This window comes from Macrobrachium nipponense, chromosome 19 (assembly GCF_015104395.2).
Source record: "Macrobrachium nipponense isolate FS-2020 chromosome 19, ASM1510439v2, whole genome shotgun sequence".
NCBI classification, from domain to species: Eukaryota; Metazoa; Arthropoda; class Malacostraca; order Decapoda; family Palaemonidae; genus Macrobrachium; species Macrobrachium nipponense.
The window spans coordinates 35682078-35706293 of NC_061088.1; the positions used below are offsets into that span (position 1 = coordinate 35682078).

Consider the following 24216-nt stretch of genomic DNA (forward strand, 5'->3'; position numbering starts at 1 on the left):
AACAATATTAGCTCTGAAAATGTTTAATTTGAAATGGCTACTTTTATACTCATGCCTGTCTATTTTTTTCTTTTCTCTTTTTCTATGTTGAGATATTAATGTATTGTATGCTGGTGAATTTTCCAGAGGTTGTTGAACACTGCTGCAGTATTACAAGCTTACAGTTGGGAGAAACGCTGCCAGGAATTGCTCGTGACATCGATACCCACTCCTACCGTATTCCCTTAGGCGTTTGTGCTGGCATTGCACCATTCAACTTCCCAGCAATGATACCGCTATGGGTACGTTCTTCCAGTTTGTATCCAAGTGGTTGTGTGACACTGACATAACAAAATTGTACTGAGTGTTTTATTTAAGTGTTCATTCAAGGGTAACAGCTATCCATTACCTCTTCAGTTATTTGAATCTTGGCAGTATAGTTGTGCAGACATTTTAGTAGACTAAACTCAACACCTGGAAGAAAAATTAGTTATGTAAGTCAAGAAGTCATCAGTAGTAGTTATCTGTGATGGAAATTGTAAGCCCTTTTGATCCAGTAGGTATTGTTATTAGTAAGAACTGTTCAAGATTAGTCCATTTCTATGTCAGTTGTAAAGTTACATCCTTTTTCTTTTGTTTTTAATGGCTTATTTAAAAATACATTTTCAAGGGTGGTTACTGAATTTTTAAGCCAAAATACACAAGATCAGTTAGTCTTTAACATGAGAAGTAGAAAAAATTAGAACTTTACCATATATAGAAATTTTTCTTCCATTTTATGTGAAGAAATTAAGATTTAAGGATTGTGTAAATTGCTTGTTTTGTACATGCAACTTCCCCGGCAGATATATACTTAGCTATAGTCTCTGACGTCCCGACAGAATTCAAAACTCGCGGCACGCGACAGGTAGGTCAGGTGACCATCCATCCCCCCACTCCCGCCTGCTGGGTGGCGGGAATAGGAACCATTCCCGTTTTCTAACCAGAATTTTTCTGTCGCCGGTAGCAACAACATCGTTGTTGGTACCTCCTGCTTTGGAATTCTTTTCTCGTTGGCCGAGGATTATCTGTTTGACCTTTGGTGATGTACATTGATCTTTGGTTTTGGCATACGCTTATCGTGGACCGTTTTTTGGATTTTGGTTTGGATACTCTTTAAAATGTCTGACGTGGCACCTGTATTTAGAGTGTGTACGAAAGAGGAATGTAAGGTGAGGCTACCGAAAGCATCGGTGGATCCTCACACGGTCTGTAAAAAATGTAGGGGGAATGATTGTTCTGCGACTAACACCTGTTCTGGAATGTGAGGGTTTAACGGAAGTGGAATGGAAAACCTTGGCTTCTTATGTAAGGAAACTTGAGAAAGATAGAGTTAGGAGGGCTTCCATCAGAAGCTCAAGTAGATCCTGCTCTATTGAGCAGGAAGTAGCTCCTAACTCTTCTGTTAATTCACCTGCTCATAGTTTGGTTTCAGCCCCTTCCCCCAGCAGCGAACCTGTAGATGCGTCTACGGAAATGGCTGCAATGAGAGCCTCAATAATCAGCTTGAAATCGCAACTGCAAGCAATGAAGGAGACAGGTAAGCGCAGTGATGTGTGCAGTGTCCCCAGTGAAGTGGAGGGGGCGTCTGACCGACTCCGCATTGCTCCTAGGCCTAGACCTCTTTCAGACTCCCATAACCAAGGGAGGAGGAATGTCGAAAGCTGCAAGGGGGATGTAGAGTATTCCCAACGGTCAGGCGTCCCTTCGGCAGATCCTGTAGCCGCTTCCCAGGCTGCCAAGGACAGCTACTGCAAAAGCGTCCTCAGGAAGTGCTTTTCGGACTCAGACTCTTCGTCTCCAAGAAGAGGATGGAGTTCTGCCTCTAAGTCGCGTCCTCTTAAGAGATCCTGGAAAACGCCAGCAAGCGAAGCGTTGCATTCCAGTCCTGAACCTTTTCCGGAGTATTCTCCTGCTCGTAAGAGAGAGCTACGAGATCTCCTGACTCTTCTCCGGAAGGTTTCGCACACAAGACGAAGGAAGTCTTGGTAGGACTCCAACAGCAGTTGTCTGCCTTAGTAGGAGTTCTTTCTGAAGGCTCTTCTAGGAAGAAAGACGTTTCTCTTCCCATCAAGAGTTCTGTTAGGAGAGCCTCAGAGAGTAGGCGCCCTGGCGTTAGCAGACGCTCCTCGCCTGAAAGGTTTTCATCCCCAGCGAGACCTTCTTCAGTTGCATATGACAGGACTCGTGTGTCTTCTCCTGCTAAGAACGCTAATCGGAAACTCCCTACGAGCAAGAGTTCTCCCAGGAGTTTTTCTAGAGACGATTACGCCTCTCATGGCAAGTATCAGGAGCCTGATTCGCGGATTTCTCGTGAGAGAATTCGTGCGGCTAAGAGCTCGGGAGAGAAGAGAGCCCCTCTCTTTTCAGAGCTCCGCAAGAAGGAAGGAGCGTTCGTTCGTCCTCTAGACCTTTCCCGAAGGAACAACCCTCTCCCTCTGGCAAGTACCCAGGAATCAGGAGTCCCGTAGGATCTTATAGATATCCTTCTAAGGACGCAAGAGTATCGCCGAATAGGCGCCTCGATTTGGACAAGTGTTCTTCGCCTCCCAGGAGGGATAGGAGAGAATCTAGCGCCTCTCCGGATGGACGCAAAGGGAAAAGGAGCTATTCGCCTGCTAGACGCAGTTACCAGGACGCAAACGTCTCCGCTACTGGATGACGGGAACAAAGGGTTCTCCTTTCTCCTCGCAGGCGCATTTCGCCTTCCAGGCGTCCTCATCAGGACGCAAATGCCTCTCCTTCTTGGACCAGGCATCCTCACCAGGACGCAAGCGCCTCGCCTTCTTGGCCCAGGCGCACTCATCAGGACGCAAGCGCCTCTCCTTCTTGGCGCCAGGAACAGGATGTTCTCCTTTCTCCTCGCAGGCGCTCTTCGCCTCACAGGCGTCTGATTCAGGACGCAAGCGCCTCTCCTAGCAGGCGCAAGGAGCAGAGCAGAAGCCCGAGTATAGGGAAGCTCCAGGACTCGTGCAGGAAGGAGGATAGAAACAAGGTTTCGGATATCCAGCAAGGGGACATTGATTCTCCTACAGTTAGGATTCACGAAAGAAAAAGGCTTCTTTCTCCGGATCGGTCCTCCTGAAAATAGGGCAAGCCCTCTTCGCCTGCATCGCTTTTGGAAGAAGTTTCGGAAGAAGAGATCTCCAAAGATGCAGGAGTTTCGGACTATAAGAGACTTGCTTCTCTTTTGTTGCAGGTGTTTGGAGACTCGCTACGCCCGTCGGATCCCCCTTCTCCGGGATCTTTATTATCTAGTACGAAACTGTCGAAGTCCTCCTCCTTCGTTAGGATGACCCCTACTCTTTCTATGAGAAAGTCTCTGAAGAGCCTCGAGAGCTGGCTCAGATCTAAGAAGGAAGCGGGGAAGATGGTATTCGCTTGTCCTCCTTCTAAGCTGACGGGAAAACCATGTATGTGGTATGACACCAAGGAGCCAATGGGCCTGGGACTCCCTTCGTCCTCAGATGCGGACTTTTCCGCTCTTGTAGATTCGTCAAGACGACGCTCTCTGCATTCTGCAAAAGCCTCTTGGGGAATGTGTGAGGTTGATCATCTCATCAAGGGCCTGTTCAAGACTCTCGAAGTCTTTAACTTCATGGACTGGGCTTTGGGGAGCTTTAGCCAAGAAGTCTCAAGAACCAGACTTCGTTACCATGGAAGAGTTGGGCAGCGTATTAACCTGCCTAGACAAGGCGGTTATGGATGGCTCCAATGAAGTGGCATCCCTTTTTGGATCCTGTATCTTGAAGAAGAGGGCAGTGTTTAGCTCCTTCTTAACGAAATCTGTTTCGCCTCTGCAGAGATCCTCCCTGTTATACGCGCCCCTCTCTAGTCACCTTTTTCCTCAGGAAATACGTAGTGAGGGATATATCGAAGACCTTATCAGAAAAGGCCACACAGGACCTGTTGGCCCAGTCAGCTAAAAGGCTAAAACCTGCTGTTCAGGTTTCAAAGAAGGAGAAAGTTCCCTTCCAGCAGCCCTTTCGGGGAAGGTCTGCCCCTAGATCTTCTCTCAGAAGTAGACGATCGGAGAAGAGAGGAAGGTCTTCTCGAAGGCCGTTCGTCAAGACCCAGTGAGACTGCGGTCCTCCAGACAAAAGTGGGTGCCAGGCTTCTAAACTTTTACGAAACTTGGGCACAGAAAGGTGCCGATGCCTGGTCCCTATCCATCCTAAAGAAAGGATATTTAATCCCCTTCAGGGAAAAACCTCCCTTAACTACAACTCCAAGGGAGTTGACAGCAAACTACAAGGATTCTGTCAAGAAACAAGCCCTTCTACATCTCGTGGAGCAGATGCTTTACAAGGAAGCCATAGAGGAAGTAAAAGATCTCTCTTCTCAGGGGTTTTACAATCGCCTGTTCTTGGTTCCGAAAAGTTCAGGAGGTTGGAGGCCAGTTCTGGACGTGAGCGCCCTGAACGTGTTCGTAGCAAAGAGGAAGTTCACAATGGAGACGACAGCCTCGGTGTTAGCAGCCCTGTGTCCAGGGGACTGGATGGTATCCTTGGACCTGCAGGATGCTTATTTCCACGTGCCAATACACCCGTCTTCCAGGAAATACCTCAGATTTATGGCTCAAGGAAGAGTATTTCATTAATTTCGGGCCCTATGCTTCGGACTCTCAACAGCCCCTCAAGTATTCACAGGACTGATGAAAAATGTGGCTCACTGGCTTCATCTCGAAGGGATTCGAATATCCTTGTATCTAGACGACTGGCTGATACGAGCACAGTCGCGAGTCAGATGTCTGGAGGACTTAAAGCTGACACTGGAGTTAACACAGTCCTTGGGACTGTTGGTAAACCTCGAGAAATCCCAGATGATTCCCCAGCAGAACATTGTTTATCTGGGGATTCGGATGGATTCTCGGGGTTTTCATGTATTTCCATCACAGGAAAGACAGAACCGCTGCTTGGAAAAAGTAGCAACCTTCCTAGAGAAAGAACAATGTTCCGCGAGGGAATGGATGAGTCTTCTGGGGACCCTTTCCTCGTTGGAACAGTTCATTTCTCTAGGAAGGCTTCACCTAAGGCCTTTACAGTTCTATCTAAGAGAACATTGGATCAGAGATCCCAAAATCTGTCCGATTCTTCCAGATCACGAAGGAAATAAAGGAGGACCTTCGTTGGTGGATGAATCCGTGCAGGATCACGAAGGAGTATCCCTTCATGTTCCGAACCCTCGGCTAGTGTTGTATTCCGACGCCTCAGATGCGGGGTGGGGAGCCACTCTAGGGACGAGAGAAGTGTCAGGCACCTGGAGGGGAGAACAGGTGTCCTGGCACATCAATATGAAGGAATTAACAGCGATTCACCTGTCTCTCATACTCTTCGAGGCTCAGATCTCAGGTTCAGTCCTACAGATCAATTCGGACAACACAACAGCCTTAGCTTACATCAAGAAGCAAGGAGGGACGCACTCGTTCTCCCTTTACAAAAAGGCAAGAGAACTACTGCTTTGGGCAGAAGAGAGAAGAATCACTCTCCTGACGAGATTCATTCAAGGGGGCAAAAATGTAAGAGCCGACCTTCTGAGCAGGAGAGACCAAGTACTGCCTACAGAATGGACGTTGCATCAGGAGGTATGCAACAGACTATGGAACCTCTGGGGGAGATCAAATATAGATCTTTTTGCCACCCATTGGAACAACAGGCTGGAAAGTTACTGCTCCCCGATCGCCGACCCAAGGGGCGATTTCGGTGGACGGCCTTCTCCTCGATTGGTCCGGAATAGACGGGTATGCTTTTCCTCCGTTCAAGATCATATCGGAAGTAGTAAGGAAGTTTGCAGCAGCAGAGGGAGCCAAACTGACCCTCATAGCCCCGTTCTGGCCAGCGCAAAACTGGTACACAGAGGTACTGGGGGATGGATAGTAGACTTTCCGAGATCTCTCCCAAACAGGAGCGATCTTCTCAGACAACCCCACTTCGACAGGTATCACAAAAACCTGCCCGCTCTCGCTCTAACTGCCTTCAGACTATCGAAGGACTTGTCAGAACGAGAGGTTTTTCTCGAGAAGTTGCGAAAGCGATCGCAAGAGCAAGAAGACCATCTACTATTCGAGTCTACCAGTCGAAGTGGGATGTGTTTTGCAGATGGTGTAGGACTCGGAAGATATCCTCTTCCAGTACCTCTGTGACAGATATAGCTGATTTCCTCCTTTACTTGAAGGAAAAATGTAATCTAGTAGTCTCTACAATTAAGGGCTATAAAAGTATGCTATCTTCAGTCTTCAGGCATAGAGGCCTTAACATTGGGGAAGACAAAGATTTACATGATCTGATTAAATCCTTCGAGACGTCAAAGAACAGAGGTATTAGAGCACCTAGTTGGAACTTAGATGTGGTCCTAAAGTACTTGATGACCCCCAAATTCGAACCTCCCCCAAAGGCTACGTTCAGAGATCTGACAAGGAAGTCTTTATTCTTGGTCGCGCTAGCCTCAGCAAAAAGAGTAAGCGAACTACAAGCCTTAGAACATAATGTTGGCTTCAGGAACGACTCGGCGTTCTGTTCCTTCAAACCGATGTTTTTGGCGAAGAATTAAAACCCTTCGAAACCTTGGCCTCGAACCTTCGAGGTAAAAGGACTTTCGTCTCTAGTAGGTACAGAGCGAGAAAGGGCTCTTTGCCCAGTTAGAAGCCTTAAGTTCTACTTAGAAAGGAAGAACGAACTAAAGGGGAGTAAGGAGAGTTTATGGTGCTCAGTTAGAGATCCCGGAAGACAGATCTCAAAAAATGCTCAGGCGTTCTTCATCAGAGATGTAATCAAGGAAGCCCATTTAGCGTGTAAAGAAGAACAACTGGACCTCCTTAGAGTTAAAGCTCAGGAGCTGAACCCAATCCTTTTTAGTTTTATTAGGTTAGGGTTTTTAATGGTTTTTGGTGCGTTTTATTGGTCGATTGAAAGAGGGTGCAGGAGTTGACCCCTTTCAAATCGTAGTTCTAACATGTTAGTGTGGTCAGGTGATCGGGATTGGTCGTTATGCTCCTTGTAGTGTCTTAATTACCTAAAGCTCTATCATGTAAGAGGGTTAGCCCCCGTTGGTATGATACAGGTCAAGGTTCTGCCATGTAAGTGGGTCAGCCCCCATTGGTACGATCCAAGAAAAGGCTCTGCCATGTAAGCGGGTAAGCCCCCATTGCCATGATCCGAAAGGGTTATCAGTCACAGGTCTCATCCTCTCTGAAACTCTGATGGCAAGCAGACTCATAGACAGTATCAATGAAGTCTTCTTCCATATCAGGTAGGAACCAAGGTTGTTTTTGTTAATATACCTACAACGTATGTTGTTTCCCTGTTTTTATATTCATAAATAATTAGTATGTAACTGTCTCTTGCCCTCCACCAAGGGTGTCAATCAGCTAAGTATATATCTGCCGGGGAAGTTGCATGTACAAAAATGATATTGTTAGTATACAATAAAGTTTTGTACATACTTACCCGGCAGATATATACAATTAATGGCCCACCCAGCCTCCCCTCAGGAGACAGGTGGAAGAGAAAAATTCTGGTTAGAAAACGGGAATGGTTCCTATTCCCGCCACCCAGCGGCAGGAGTGGGCTGGTCACCTGACCTACCTGTCGCGTGTGCCGCGAGTTTTGAATTCTGTCGGGACGTCAGAGACTATAGCTAAGTATATATCTGCCGGGTAAGTATGTACAAAACTTTATTGTATACTAACAATATCATGTTATATAGTGTTACTCATGTCCATCTTCAGTCTTCCGTTCACTTGTCCATGCTGTTTTATATTAGCTTATAACAAGAAAATCTTGAAGATACTTCCGTTAACCTCATATACACTTCATATAAGGATACATCTCTGCAAGATTTCAATCATACCAAAATTTGATGACCTTTACCTCCCATTTCATCACCTGTACAGTATTACCTTGATCTAACATTTCTTGAATTTGATTCGTTTGCTTTTTAAATACAGAAGGATATCTTCTCATGCCTCTGTATAGAACTTTCTAGGCAAGATCTTTTTAATCATAACAGAACTGGAAGCCACTGAACTTATATATTAATTTTTTCTGTATATAGTACCTGATTTAATTGAAGACCATGAAAGATGCCTTGATACAACATTACACATAGCATATCTGGATAGGAAAATTTACTCTTAACTATATACAAATTTGTTGATCTTGAACATCTGTTTGATTCAGTCTTTGATCTGTGTATCTCATTTTTCATATAAGGTAAACAACCTCAGTCAATCCATCGTCATCGCATGGCTCGGCCTTATTCACTCGATATTTAATTGGTGAAACAAGGATACAATTACATCTTTAAGCTTACCATTCAAAAGATTGAAGTTTCGTCAACATAATGTGATATATGAAAGCACCATACGAACTAAAATAAGCATGTGAGCTCTTTGTAAAATATGTTTTCAAGGCAGTTTTGAAATCTAATATGGCAGCAAATGCGTGACAAGCTGCTCGTAACCACAGACAATCCACCATCTTTCCCAGACTTCCCAGCACTCATTTGAACAATTTTAGCATATATATGTAACGTTTGTTGATCTTACTCAAGATTGCAGTTGTAATCAGCACAATAAAACAACATTTTGTTAGCACAATAAAACCTCATTTTGTTGCCTATGTTAGTTGAAAGTATAAAACTTTTTATTTCCGGGGTCATGGTTTGAACTGAAATTCATTTTTACCTTGTAATCGGTGGTTTTATCCTCACTGCCATTACAGCTGAAACTCCAGAGTGCTTATTTGATTGTAATTATACACATTTTGATCTTAATTCACTATAAATTGCACTTGAACCACGCTGCGGTTCCTGGTTCCTAAGCGCTCACTCCACAAACGCATTTATGGGCAGCACACGAGTACACGGTTTATGACGTGCAAAGCTTTATTCCCTTAATTGTTTACTTTACTTATTATCTTGTTTAACTTTCCTTTGTTACTTCAAAATGTTTATTTAATTCATGTCTATTATCCCTTTTTTGCAACCAAATTAACCCCGAAAAATTAAAGATATTTCTGAAGTACTTATGAGCAGACGACGGCAAATTACTCATCGTTGCCAATCTAGTGGAGCTTCACACATACACTGATGCATTTACAAACTGTTTCCATGAATTCTAGGTATCATATTAATGCAGTAATGATAAAATTGCTGTAATATGTATATATACTACAAATAGATACGCTAATTTCACTTATTTCCCCAATTTTGTGTAAGTCTTATACCCAGTTTGGAGGGTAAACACATACCAATTGGCAACACTGATAAACAATTGGAGAGCGCAAAGAACGCTGGAGGTACTATTCACAAGCAGTACTGTTGATATTTGAGTCAGGAATCTAGTTACGTTTTCAACAACGATATTTTCAAATTAATAATCAAGAATATGTAAAAATATTTATGCAATTCATGACCTTATACTGCCATTTAACTAATTATTTAAATAATTATCTAGTGCACGCTTCTTCTTCTACTAAAAATTGTAGTTCCCTTGGATAAGTAGTGGTTGGAAGTCGGGTTTACGACTGTTGTAATGAAAGTGCCCCAGCGTCTATGGGTACAAATGGTGTGCGGATTTAGCACAGGAAATGGGAAGTTTGTTAACACAAGCGACTCCGCAAACATCAAGATGGCGTCAATCTTCGAAACATTTTTAGTTGTAAGAGAAAATTTCGAAAGCGTCATGGGGGTAGCGTGCACTGCGTTTGATCACACTTTTCATTACCCTCTGTGTAATCTTAAAATATGGCCTTAATTTCTAACTTTGGAGAAAATACGTACTTCAAAAGGAGAATAGAGGTCTCGAGCTGTTCCTCTCACCACCAACAACTCATGACTGATGACCATCTCCAGTGTCAGGATGTGTTAAAGTAGTACTTTTTTGGAGGGTGGCCACAAACATGGTAGTCAGTGGGTTGCCAGTCCAGTCGGTTGTTTACTCTAGCTCAGTACCAAAAAATATACTTACCCTAATTTAACTTTATTTTCCTCTTACAAGAAAACTGTAATTCACAATGAATGTTTATTCCCTATGGAAACTTTTCTAGCTTTGACATTCAGAATATGACTTATAGATCTCATAGTTCTGTACTATTCATATATAATTTGGTAGTGTGGAATGAACAATTTGTAGATCTCATAGTTCTTTTTTCATTCATATAATTTTGTAGTGTGAATTGAATGATGATAGACACTGATGCCTTGAGATCAATTAATGATTCTGTTTCTTTTTTGATTGAGTGGATTTAGCAATTTAGGCATTCATTTGTTTTATGATACATTCTTTACACAAATTCTCAGAAGAGGAGCAGCAGCACTATTGGTAATGAGTAGTGTCCATGCAGAAAGATCCATCTGGTCTTAGCTGTTGAGTATATTTTTTATACCTATGTTACCTATACTAGTATATTCCTTCACTGTTCCTGGAGACGAAGCTGATTAGTTTTAGGTTTCTTCCTTTTCTTTCCCTGCCCCATTTTCCTTTATGGAAATGTATTTATGCTTTTCATTCCCATAATGATATACAGTGTGTTTGATAAATAAGTTTTTTTTGCTAGTGATTGATTTTCAGAATTGTGTTACTGTAGGCTTACAGTGCAATATTCCTTCCTTTTTTGAGAGCTAATTCTGTAACAGGCTTTTGTGCTCTGTATTTAGAGTTCACCAAATTCATATGGTAATTAAACCTTGGGTGTTTAGTGTGTTTGTTTGTATGGTGTTTCTACATTGCATAGAACCTTTGGTTATTCAGCAACAGGACTTCCGATCCACATCGAGAGTGTACTTCTTTCACCAGAAATACACGATCTCTCACCCCTCAGTGGAATGCCCAAGAATCAAACTCGCGGCCAACAAGGTGGCACGCCAACACCATACCAACCACGCCACTGAGGCACTCTAGACCTCGTGTGGTTCCTTGAGATTTTGGATGGTTTTAGGTGTGATGTTTTGATATACTAATGCCATAGTAATTTATCAGTATTTTCTCTAGACTGCTGAGTAATACTGCACTACAGCTTATTTTCTCAGGTATGATTGAATATGACTGTCTGCTTTGTGCCTTGTCAGAAGAAATGGCATGCAGGTTTTCAACTAAGTTTTTCATTGATCCGCTGTCATCTGTATACATTATTTGACTGGTGTTCTATATGTTTACAGACATTTCAATTATTTTGTCATATATGGAATTACTTATGCCAGTTAGTAGTATTCTGTTATTTATATCATACTTTTTAAATTGTCTGCTTGTTTGAATAATTTGGTTTTTTCTTTATTTGGTTGAAACAAAAATAAGTACTCTTGGTTACTTATTTTATATATAATTGGCCACCAGTGACAGAAATTGGTGTGATCTGTGTTCCACAGGTCAGATGCAATTGTTTTTGTTACCTTTAACCAGTCTTACCTTTGGGAGGGTAGAGTTCCATTCAAGACCTGTTTGAAGCTTTTCCTGGTGTAGAGGTGTTTCAGAAGGAAGGATTCTTCCTACATGTATAGTTTGATGTTTCTTCATAGCAAAATTCTTGGAATACTGAGGCTGTATTTCAGACCCCTCTTCATAATTACCATTTTTTGTGCTTCATAGAGGCCCTCTACAGTTATTAAAGAGTAGGAACACATAATCAGTCTCACTTAGATTATCAGAGTTACATTTGAAGTCATTTATACTTTCTTCAATAGAATTAGTGGTGGAGCCTTACAGTAACCAGATCAGAAATTGCTTCTCTTTCAAGGATCTGAGGCACTGTAGTTCCAGTATTCTCAGTCACTTATAATACCAGGGATCTGAGGCACTGTATTGTAGATTATCGGAACTGGGCTGACGTCGATGATCTAAGCAGCTTTAGTACAGTGAATCAGGATTTCTATTCCAAGTATGCAGTCCACAATTTTACTATGGTTCTGACCCTCTCTAGTTCCTAAAACTTAAGCTGCTTCACAAAAGAGAATCTGGGCTACTCCATTGATGATCTGAGCCACTCTAGTATCAAGGGTCTAGGCTGTTCCGATACCAAGGAATTAAGATGCTGCAGTGCCATAAATGTGAATGGCTCTAATACAGGCAGTCCCCGGGTTACGATGATCTCGGCTTACGACGTTCCGAGGTTACGACACTTCTCAATTATATTCATCAGACATTATTTCCAGGGTTACGTCGCCTACAGCGCTCATCTGGCAGATGAAATATGACACCAAAAATGCAAAATAATCAATATTTGGAGTTTTTTTATGAAAAATGCCATAAGAATGCAGTTTACATAGTTTTCAATGCACCCAAAGCATTAAACGTAAGGTTTTCTTAGGATTTTCTCGATGTTCCGGCTTACGACGATTTTCGGCTTACGACGCGTCTCAACCCCCGTCGTAACCCGGGGACTGCCTGTATTAAGGATACAGTCCACTCTAGCTTGAAGAATCTGAGCCACTTCAGTACTGATGATCCAAGCTACTGAAGTACCAAGGATCCAAGCTATCTCAAAACTAAGGGACTAAGACACTGGTATCAAGGATCTGAGCTGCTCCAGTTCCAAGGGTCTGAGCAATACTATTAAATAAGAAGTGAAGAACTCTATTATATTGGACTTGAAACTGCTCCAGTACTAGCAACAAGTTGCACTGTGATAACAAGGATTCGAGCCAATCCAAGCCACAGCAGCACTCAGGACCAGAGTTTCTATAGCTTTTAAAGATTCAAGCCACTCCAAAAACAAGGAACCATGCTGTTCAAAGATGCATAGTTTCAACAAATCAGTTAACCCTTCTCAATGAAGAGTGGCAACTACTCTATCTTCATCTTAGTTTACTTCATGTTGAGAGTCACTGCCAGTCGTGATTGAGATTGATTAATTGATTGGTTGCAATGATGCATCTCTTGAGTAACATTCCTGAATGAGCTGCTCTATAACAAGCAAAATTCTTTGAGCAGACCGTATTTAATAGAATGAAAGCCTTAATAGGAAAATTTTATATGATTTATTTTCTTCCATCATAAGTCAATTAAAAAAGTGTAAGTAACAAACTCCTCTTTACTGCAAAGTGTTAGGGCTGCTGTTCTTCATCTGAGATCATGAGCATTAGGTTACAAAGGCTTCCATGACTAGTAGGGTGAGCATACATTCAACTAGACAGTGAGTTGAGAGACAGTTTCTTTCCTATAGAGAAGGTACAGAGGGAACACAGCAGTCAATCCCAAGTCACCAATTTAAAATGGAAAGCACTTCTATGTTTAACCTTCCACTCCAAAACAACACTTGATATTGCTTTAGATATTTGTTAATACATTGGTTTATATCATTTTTAGGGACAAGGATGAGACTGGACACTTCCTACTATTAATTTGGATAGTGCCAAATCAGTGCTGTAATGGATAATATTAATTGACAACAGGGTTATACTTGGAAAATGAGGACATTAGGTAATTCTGAGTGTGGTGACCTTCATTGGCTTTAGCCCTAAAAACGGTCCCAGAGGACTGCATTTTCTCTTTCAGGTACAGGTGTAGTGTTATCAGGAATTGGAAACTTTATGGGAAATAGAAAGAGGTAGTATCTGCCTTGTAGTACCTAGGGAGGATTCTGGATATTTAAACCAATCATTTTCAGTTACCTTCATCTTTGCATTCTACCTCTTTCTCCACTGAGGACATCCTAGTGATATACATAGACCTCAAGGGGCTGTCTGCTTCTGCCCCACACATAGTTGTAATTTTTCCCTTCCTTATGGACATCTGTAGGTTTTGTGGTCATATTCCCAAGCAACACCATACAGTCGACAACCTTGTTTTCCTGCCATTTTAACTTGTTAACATTTTGGGGTGCATTTTCTTTAAATTCCTTCACTTATGTTCCTGTCTGATTCTTATCTCCTAGTAATCAGTTTGATTACTTGACAACTCAAATCTCTCTGCCTAAATTGAGATTAGGTTTTATAAGTGGAGGGTTTAATATGACAATGTAATACCCTGTATTTTATAAGATAATTTTTTTAAACATACCCATCACTTATGCAAAATTTCCTCCTCTCTTCCCTTATTTTCCCAATAATAACTAAAAATTAAACTGCCTTGACAGCTGAAAGCTGAGAGATTTGATAGATTTCACTGCACATGCACCATATGCCTATACCGTATTACTACTCCTGTTCTGCCTTCAGAATAAATATGTCTTGGATCATATGACAAACACATTGGACAATATGATTAAATGGTTTGTATAGAATTTAATTTATTTTTTTTGTCACATTTTCATTGAGCGAGAAACTAGCAAATCTTATATTATTCAATATCTTTTTACAGATGTTCCCTGTTGCCTTGGTTTGTGGAAATACTTATGTGTTTAAGCCCTCTGAACGTGTCCCAGGTTGTTCAATGATGTTAATGGAGATGCTCAGGGATTCAGGCTGTCCCGATGGTGTTGTTAACGTCATTCATGGATCACATGCTGCTGTTAACTTCATCTGTGACAACCCTGATATTCGTGCTATTTCTTTCGTTGGGTCCAATCAAGCTGTGAGTTATTTTTATTGTAATTCATGTAATTATTATACATAGCAGTCTTTTAAAGTATTTAGTAAGTATATGAAATTGTCATGTAATTTCAAATTGTTTATTGTTTTATATTTTGCTATTCTTTCTTCCCTTTAGAAAAAGAAAAAAAAATCTTGATGTTCTACAGAAGAATTGGCTTCCTCATTCTTTCAGTAACACCACATTCCTCTTCAGCTTTAGTTTTGTTAATGCTTTTTATACTTTATTTTTAATTACAGGGTGAATACATTTATGAGAGGGGCTCAAAAAATGGAAAGAGAGTCCAGTCTAACATGGGTGCCAAGAACCACGGGGTGGTCATGCCAGATGCTAATAAAGAAAGCACATTGACCCAGCTGGTTGGCGCTGCCTTTGGAGCTGCCGGTCAGAGGTAAAATAAATTAGTGCATACTACAGTACTCGACAAGATATTAGGCCGCTTAGCATCAAGCAGCCTAATATTTTGTTGAATTTTTAAGGAACAGAAGCCTTATGAAGAATTTTGTCTGTCCATTAGGCTGTTTATGGGTTGTAGAGAAAGGGGTGGAGCTTAGACACTGACAAGGCGAGAGCACTCAGTCACTTATTTGGTGGTTCAATAAGTGGCTGTATATATTTTTCGGTCGGCATTCCCACTGTAGTTTTTGCCTACTATATAATAACTTTATTGCCCCCCTGTGACCTTAATATGGGCCAAGATGGTGCTCTGAGTCAACAGATAATAGTAGAGATATATCGTTGAAGAAATCTGGCCTTAAAACAAAGCAGATATCGCATCAGCGGGGTGTGAGGAGGCATTCAGTTTTACACTGGCAACCCATCATTGAACTGAATGCCTCCTCGCACCTAGTTGATGCGATATCTGCTTTGTTTAATGGCTAGAGTACTTCAACGACATATCTCTGCTATTATCTGTAGACTCAGATCACTGTCTTGGTCCATATTAAGGTCACAGTGGGCAATAAACTGATACATAGTAGGCAAGAATTGCGATGGGAGCGCTGACAAGAAATAATGTACAGCCGCTTATTAAACCTCCAAACACGTGACTGAGCACACTCGCCTTGTCAGTGTCCAAGCTCCACCCCTTTCTTTATGTGCTGTAAGTGTCCTAATGCACTGACAAAATTTCTTCCCAACTTATCCATTCCTTCAAAATTTGACAAAATGTTAGGCTGCTTGACACTAAGCGGCCTAATATCATGTTGAGTAGTACTATATAATAAGTAATTTTGACCTAACATCGAGGAAGGCCAATCATACTTAAAAATAAATAGTCTAGGTTTTCTTAAGTCCAGTAAGTGTCATCGTTTTACCCACTTGATTTATAACGAAAGTTATTGGTTTTGATAGAGAATACATTTTCTTTGTAGAAAAATTGAATTTCTGCTAGCTAAGGTTGTCACAAGCCCATTGTTACAGGATTGAGGTATTGAACACTAAAATTTTAGATATTTAAAGCACATTATACTTAAAATATATTTACTTAATAAGAGCTATTTATATAGTTTGAGTATTTTTCAAGTGTAGCAGTCATTGTCATTCATATCTTTTTTTTCAATTTGGATTTGCATTTATTTGAAGGAATGTAATTTCCTTTCCAGATGCATGGCTCTTAGCACAGCAGTATTTGTTGGCGAAGCCAATAATTGGTTACCTGAATTGGTGGAGAAGTCAAAAAAACTCAGAGTCAATGCTGGGCATGTGGCAGATGCAGATTTGGGCCCAGTTATTTCTCCTGAAGCAAAAGATCGCATATGTCATCTAGTTCAGAAGGGAATTGATGAGGGAGCAAAATGTATCCTGGATGGCCGTAATGTTGTTGTACCGGGGTATGAACACGGGAACTTTGTAGGGCCAACCATTTTGACTGATGTTACAGTAAGTAGTGATCATCATTTTTTACCTAAGTTCAAATCTTAAACGAAAACCAAAATCTTACTGAACAATTGTTAAGACAATGTTTACATCAGTTGGTCAAGATTTCCTAGCTATCAGTTGACAGGACAATTTTACAGATTTTAAACTCAGGTGTGAATTATGTTGATTTCAGACATTTCTTTTTTTAGTAATTTTAAATAATTTAACCACGTCACATTTCAAGGTCATTGTTTTTCATAATGTTCAATTGAAAATTGAAGAAGGGTAAGCTTTAAATGATTTTTTACATTATGTGGGAGACTAAAAGATGCTGATGGAAAGTGAAAGTGAGAAAACAATGCCAGTGGGGAAGAGGAATGCTGTAGAGGACTTTAGATTATATCCAAATTGTACTACATTTTTCACACAGCTGTGTGATGAAAGCTTCTTATGTTTCTGTCTGCTCTCCCTTCCCATTCTATTATGTTTAGTGATATTAAAATTTAGCATCTCTTCTGTAAGCAAAAAGGGTGTTTGAATCACTAAACCATTCTTGGAGAAATTACTTAGTTTAGAAGGTAAAAGAGCTAATCCCTTCTTGGTTACATTGATCACATCTGTTAACAGATTTCTTATTTTGCTGGCTTTCCCTCTGCCAGAGGCTTTGGAATTGTCTTCTTGGATCTTAATGCCCTTAGGGGCCCAGTGCTGTAAGTGCACCTCACACAGTGCACTGTAGGCATTACATAAGGTTCTTTGCAGCATCCCTTTGGCCCTGAGCTACAATCCCTTTCATTCCTATTACTGTACCTCCATTCATATTCTTTCTTCCATCTTACTTTCCACCTTCTTCTAATAAATGTTTCATAATTCAAAGTAAGGTTTTCCTACTGTTGCCCCTTTTAAACCTCTTACTTTCAGTTTTCCTTTCATTACTAAATTGTATATTTTATCTGTCAATTTACCTGGATCTTACAATCTTTCACTTTCAAAAGGCTTTTCTTATTGTTTCCATTGGGTAAAACCCATCTGTTTGTTCCTTATCCCTTCTTGTTCTAGTTTCCTTTAAGCTAGGCGAGGGTTTAGGCTACCCTTCCATGGGCATTTTGTACTGAAATGAAATTTGTTGGAGGCCACAGTTTTTATTCCAGCACTTGCCACAAGGTCAGAATACTTGAGTAGCTAATGTTTTGCAGTCTTGTTAATGACAATCTTGTGAGGAAGAGAAAAGATTGAAAATAGTGTGGGAAATGAAAGATATAGTTAAAATACTAGTATAATATCTAACTGTTACTTTTTTTTTTTTTTTTTTTTTTTTTTTTTTTTTTTTTTTTTTGTCATAGGTCACTGAGGGATGATATCAATATTTTATTTCAATTGATCATCTTATACATGAACTAGGTGTAGATGTGTCATTTCTGGAATTTAAGAAAGCGTAACAAAAACATTTTAGCCAATATGATTCTGATTTATATATATATATATATATATATATATAATATATATATATATATATATATATATATTATATATCTACCATATATATATCTATATTATATATCAATATGGTATATATATTAATATATATCATATATATATATATGTTAATATTGTATGTATGTATGCATGTATGTGTATATTCTATATATATTAATTATTATATTCCTATATATATATATATATTATAAGTATATATAATATATATATATATATATATATAATAGATATATAGCCAAAATGATTGTGATTCATAGTCTTTAGATTGTAGATGGTTTCTATTGACTTTCTGTTTTTATATATATAAAATAAGGGTTTTCATTTACTTTTTCAGCCAGACATGACTTGTTATAGGGAAGAGATATTTGGACCTGTCTTAGTTACCCTCTCTGTTGATACCTTGGATGAAGCTATTGATGTTATCAACAAAAACATGTATGGCAATGGTACTGCAATCTTCACAACTAATGGAGCAACAGCACGTAAATTTACTACAGACATCGATGTTGGTCAGGTAATATTGCAGTTATATGCCATGTATCTCATAGAGCAACTGCTGCATATTCTTAAACAGCCTTTTAGGTTAGTATTTAATGTTAATTTGCAGGTCCTGTTATGATGTAACTTTCATTCCTCCAAAATACTTAAATAACAATTGAAAGTTATTCTTTGAAGAAATTACAGGTGGCCCTAGGTTAGCAGCAGGGGTTCTGTTCCTGGGCACCGACGCTAATTGATTTTCGACGCTAAGCGATTTTAAAGCCTACGGCCGCCGCGCACCTTCTTTCAAAATTCTAGACCAGTTAACAGCGTTCTAGACCAGTCAAACGCTGCCATAATCCCGCAATGCCGCAATAAGTAAAATATTTATGCAGTAAAGTACTATAGAATTTACTGTGCATTAGTAAAGTACTATAGAATTTACTGTGTACTACTGTACAGTACATAATAGTATATTATAAATACTGTAAAGTGAAAAAAAGCCTAGCTTTAATCCTTTGGGTGTCTAGAGTTTGTAAAGATATAATAAGGTTTTATACAGTGTACAGGTAACTATAGTGTTCAAGTTATGATAATTCGTCTTAGGATAATCCGATTTTATGAGAGACCAAATTATACAATAGCCTAACTTTATCCCATCTTCTAGTTACATAAGTTCAAAAACAGCAAAAGAGAATGATGAAAGTATGGTTTTAACGTTATACTCGTGTAAAGATGTACAGCCATGAACAACCGAACGAGAAAGAATAAGTACAACCAAATTGGATAGCATCCATTTGGCTTGTATTTCAATCATCGTACTATAGTACACTATTACCTTAGTTGTTATAAATGACGTTATGTAGAATAGAACTGAGATATCTTAATGTAATAACTATTCGCTATAAATAAAAAATCAGTCGGGGAAATATACTGTTAAATTTAAACCTAGTTATAACCGAGCTGAGAAAACTGATCAAGCTGCTAATGACTATTTTCGTGCAACGGCAACAAGGATAAAACTCCAGTAAACGTATGCCATCAAACACAACCTTAGATAAAATTGAGATAAAATAATTTTAATCAAAACTACTGTGGTTGAAAGAACACATTTTACTGTTGGTTTCATGCCGATAAAGATTAATAACGTTAAGTTCGTATTACGGTGATATAAAGGAAAATTGTGAATGGAATCACGTGATTTTTTTTACGTAATAAACATGCCGCCAACGTAATCTGTTAACAAAAAAAAAAAAATTAGTTCACAATAACAATGAGACCTATTCAATTCATATTTCCACTAAAAACACGTTGTATAAGGAAAAATAACCTTGTCTCATATAAGTCCAGTATCTATATATTCGTTTATGCTAACTAACAGCAAGAAAATTTGCTCAGAATTGTGTTAAATATGGCGAAACAACTCTTATTTGCCATCAGCTGATTTCAAACCAAAACATTGGCCGCTCAGCGGAATATTGGCTTAGATTTGCCGTACTATTTTATAATACGTACAATAATATGAGAATACATACAATATTATTGGATACTGTGAAGTAATGTATAACTTTTTAAAGGATTTATGGAAAAGATGCTTAATTAATCAAATAAGTCCATGCATTTTTCGGAACAGTGGTGGGCAAGAACGAACATGAAAAAACATCCTCTGACAACGTGTTCTTAAACTATATTTTTGGAAGAGCGGCAGGCGGCGGCTTACAAGATAACCTGAAGAGCAGTTTCAAAAGCTGCCTTTGTATCATATTTCTGTGCAGAAATAAAAGTACCCTATACGTAATACATTTTCATACACATTTTAAACATAAAAGCATGAACATTTATAAAGTCAACACATCGATCGCTAAATTTGCACTTTTTTTAACTATATTGTCTACCACCGGTACCTCTTCTCCTGCACTGGGAACTGTCTCAGCCGCTAGCTTGCAAGCAATACCGAGTGTACGGTCAACTGCCGGTGACGTGCCGCCAGGGTCCAGACCGCTGCGCCTGCTCACCGGCAGGACCCAGGCACGGAGCGGAAGACTGGTGGCAGTCGCTCAGGCGACTCCTGCCAGACTGGCAATCGCTCTTGCTGCGATCCCCCGGTTTCCAGGGTTGATGCGACGGTCCCACCGGACCATCCGCTGGCTGAGGCTAGGAAGAGATCCCCCCGGTCACCAGGCCCAGTCTTGGCTGGGTTAGGTACCGTGACGCGTCGTGAGGACGGTGCATGCTTCTACCACGCCAGTGGACTCTACCGGTCTCCCAACCATTGCTCCCACCGGGACCGGACAGACCGCTGTTCTCCCTAGATGGGTTTGACGGTCCATCCCCTCAGGATGCAATCACCCCAGAGGTCCAGAGGTCGCTTGCTGAGGTTATTGCTCTGATTCGTCAGCACAACGACCTCGAGGAAGGATTGGTGCTCCCTCCCTCCAAGCTTCGATCGAGGCTGGAGTTGTTCTTGGGGCCTAAGAAAGAACTCACGATGACGGTGGGTCTGCCCCAGTCCTCCTTGGCCGACGGTGTGCTGGGCCAAGTGAACATCTTTTGTCTCCAGAAAGGAGGAATCGCTTAGGTCCGGCAGGTCGACCAAGCTGGTCCCCCCTCCTCTACCACGACAACGGCGTTTCTACGTGCCATCGGAGGACCCGCTGCCGCCCAAGCAGGTTAACCCGGAGATAGATAGGCTAACTCCAGGGGTGCCTCTCCGTCACCTGCTGTCGAGAATCTCTGGTTTTCACAGCAAGAGGCACAGGCCTAGGAAGCGACTGCCATGGCAGCATTCCAAGCAGTCTCCTGGCTGGACTTGTGGTCCCTCACAGTGTCCAGAGTCGCAGCCTCCTCGGGACACATCACTCCCGAAGGGGACCCGGCGATCCTACCTCGCCCACCAGACAGCCAACCGCTGGGCCAACCTGGTACTGAGACGTAGGGACACAGTCCTTGCTTGAGTGACCAGGTCGGCAGGGCGTGAGGCAGCGCTGGGTCTTAGGAACGGACCGTTGCTGGGTTCCTCCTCTCTCTTCCTTAGAGAGATGGTGGACGCTGCAGTGGAACAGCGGTGCACTGAAGACAGTGACCAACTAGTACACCAGGCAGTCTCAAAGGCCTCTGGGCATCCTCAAGTCACTGTGGCCAAGCCTCAGAGCTTGGCTAGCTCTTCCTCTGTGGCCAAGATGTCTTCCTCGTCGAGGCCAAGAGGAAAGACCCAGCCTTCGACTTCTTCTGTAAGAATGATCGTCAGCCCTTCTCCCGAGGAGGAGCCGGGAAGAAGTCGAAGAAAGGGCAATGCTAGGGATGGCGTTCCCCCTCACCTGCTGCCAGAAGTTGGGGGGGTTGCCTGGCGAGCCATTGGGCAACTTTGCAGCGCTACGGAGCCGAGACCTGAATAGTGGATGTCCTTCGGGATGGATATCTACCACGCTTCAAGTCGCGGCCACCCCTCACTTCACACCCAGTCCATCTACAGACGTACATTCCCGGTTCTGCCAGGGGCGTAGCGCTTCGGCAAGAAGTGGAGACCATGCTGAGCAAACGCGCTGTGGAGGTCGTACGGGATCAGTCGCCGGGCTTCTACAGCCAACTTCTCCTGGTAGAGAAGTCATTGGGGGTCTGGCGCCCGGTGATCGATCTCTCTCCCTTGAACCGATTCGTTTGCCAGACTCGGTTCACGATGGAAACGGCACAATCCGTGCTCGATTCCATCAGGGAGAACGACTTCATGCTGTCGATGGACTTGAAGGATGCGTATTTTCAAATACCCATCCACCAGTCCTCCAGGAAGTACCTCCGCTTCATCCTCAACGGGATGGTGTACCGATTCAGGGCACTTTGCTTCGGTCTCTCAACCACCCCACAGGTGTTCACACGAGTGTTCACGCTGGTGTCAGCTTGGGCCCATTCGCCACTGACACAACAGAAAACTTGAGGTTTTTTTCTCAGTTGTGCCGGACCCATGGGCAGCTGCAGAGGACACGTTTCAACACCCATGGGACAACCTCCTCGTCTACGCCTTTCCCCTGTTCTGTCTGATTCGCAAGGTGATCAGCAGGGTGCTGGTCACCAGCAATCTTTGGATGATTCTGGTGGCACCCAAATGGCCTCAGGCCATTTGGTATCCGGACCTGCTGGCACTTCTCTCTGAGGCACCGGGAGAGATTCCCCCGGCACAACCTCCTATGCCAACCACACGTGGAACAGTACCACCGGTTGGTTCGGTCCCTGTGTCTTCACGGCTGGTGGTTATCCTCCATCTCTTGCGAGCGAGAGGCTTTTCTCGCCGAGCAGTAACAGAGATGGCAGGGTACTTCAGACAGTCCTCTGCAGCAGTGTACCAGGGGAAGTGGTCCGTCTTCTGTGGTTGGTGTTGTGGACGGGGTCTCTCCACTCAGAGCCACTGTTCAGCAGGTAGCGGATTTCCTCGTCTTCTTTCGCCCAGGTGAAGCTCATCTCCATCTCCGCAGTTAATGGCTACAGAGCTGCCCTAGCCCTAGTCCTTAAACTGCGAGGAGTGGACATTTCCACTTCCATGGAAATCTCTCTCCTGATGAAGAGCTTCGAGAGGTCTTGCCCACCCAAGGAACTCAGGCCTCCCGGGTGGGATGTGACTCTCGTACTTAGGAGCTTGACTCGCAAACCCTTTGAGCCGCTCCAGGAATCATCAGACAGATCTGACCCTCAGGACTGTCTTTCTGCTGGCCCTGGCATCGGCGAAGAGAGTAGGGGAACTTCACGGTCTTTCCTTCGATGTTAAACACTCAAGGGGATGGGGATCGGTGACACTCGATTTCGTCCCGGACTTCGTAGCAAAGACTCGGAACCCTTCGGTCCCTGACGACTTGTTCGATTCCTTCCCTCCCTGAAAGACTTCACAGACAATGATGCGAATGAGATGCTGCTTTGTCCTGTGAGGGTGCTACGGCTCTATCTGAAGAGAACTCGCCACCTCAGGCCTGAGTGTCGACGCCTCTTCGTTAGCACCAGGGTTACCAAGAAAGAAGTGTCCAAGAACACTATTTCTTTCTGGCTTCGTGAGGTAATCCGGAAGGCGTACTCTTCAGACAGGAGTTACGACACCAGTACCCTTCGTCCGAGAGCCCACGAAGTCAGAGGTATTGGTCCAACCCTTGCATTCCGCAAGAACTTGTCCATGGCACAGGTGCTGAAGGCAGGGTTTTGGGCTAACCAGACCACCTTCACTTCCTCCTACCTTCGGGATATCGCCCATAGGTCCTTGGACACTTTTTCCTTGGGCCCCATGGTGGCTGCTCAACAAGTTGTGTAGCTTACCCAGCTCCCTCGCCGGACAAGATAGCATCTCATCCTTGTGAGACTGCATGAATGGAAGAGTGAATGTGAGTGACTGGCTTCTCTTCCTCCTCTTTTCTAACCTCCTCCCTGCGGGCAGAGGGTGGCGGTCGTCACCACGCTGGACAGGATGCCGATGCAGGTAAGCTACATGACTGAGCCTCATTCTATCCCTTTCATTAGGGATAGAAGCGTTCATCCACCACTCCCCTAACAAGGGGGGAGTGGACGCCAACAAGAGACAAACCCAAGACTTTATATTGGCTCTTGTGTAGGATCTAGCTCTTGCTTGCTATTCGTAAGAGGCACGCTTGCCTCCCTCTTATGAGTTTGGTCTAGAGGTCTGACCACTGATCCCGCAGTGCACACTCCGATCAGTTGTACAGATGCTAGGATCCTTCCCTCTGCTCTTACGACCAGGGAGGGAACCAAGGTCGGATGAACACCAGTCTGTTCATAAGACTCAAATTCCACCCACCAATAAGTGAGTCTTCCATATGTGAAGGACCAATGGTTTGTATTACGTG

The 24216-nt window shown here is 42.4% G+C and overlaps 1 protein-coding gene across 1 annotated transcript in view; it reads left to right on the top strand.

The window, feature by feature from the left end:
* LOC135216206 (probable methylmalonate-semialdehyde/malonate-semialdehyde dehydrogenase [acylating], mitochondrial) overlaps positions 1–24216 on the top strand; it is a 91961-nt gene that overhangs the window by 17041 nt on the left and 50704 nt on the right. The window contains 5 exon segments of the mRNA XM_064251344.1: positions 127–281; positions 14312–14524; positions 14782–14933; positions 16147–16423; positions 18234–18413. Of these exon segments, the coding sequence (XP_064107414.1) occupies positions 127–281; positions 14312–14524; positions 14782–14933; positions 16147–16423; positions 18234–18413 (977 nt within the window).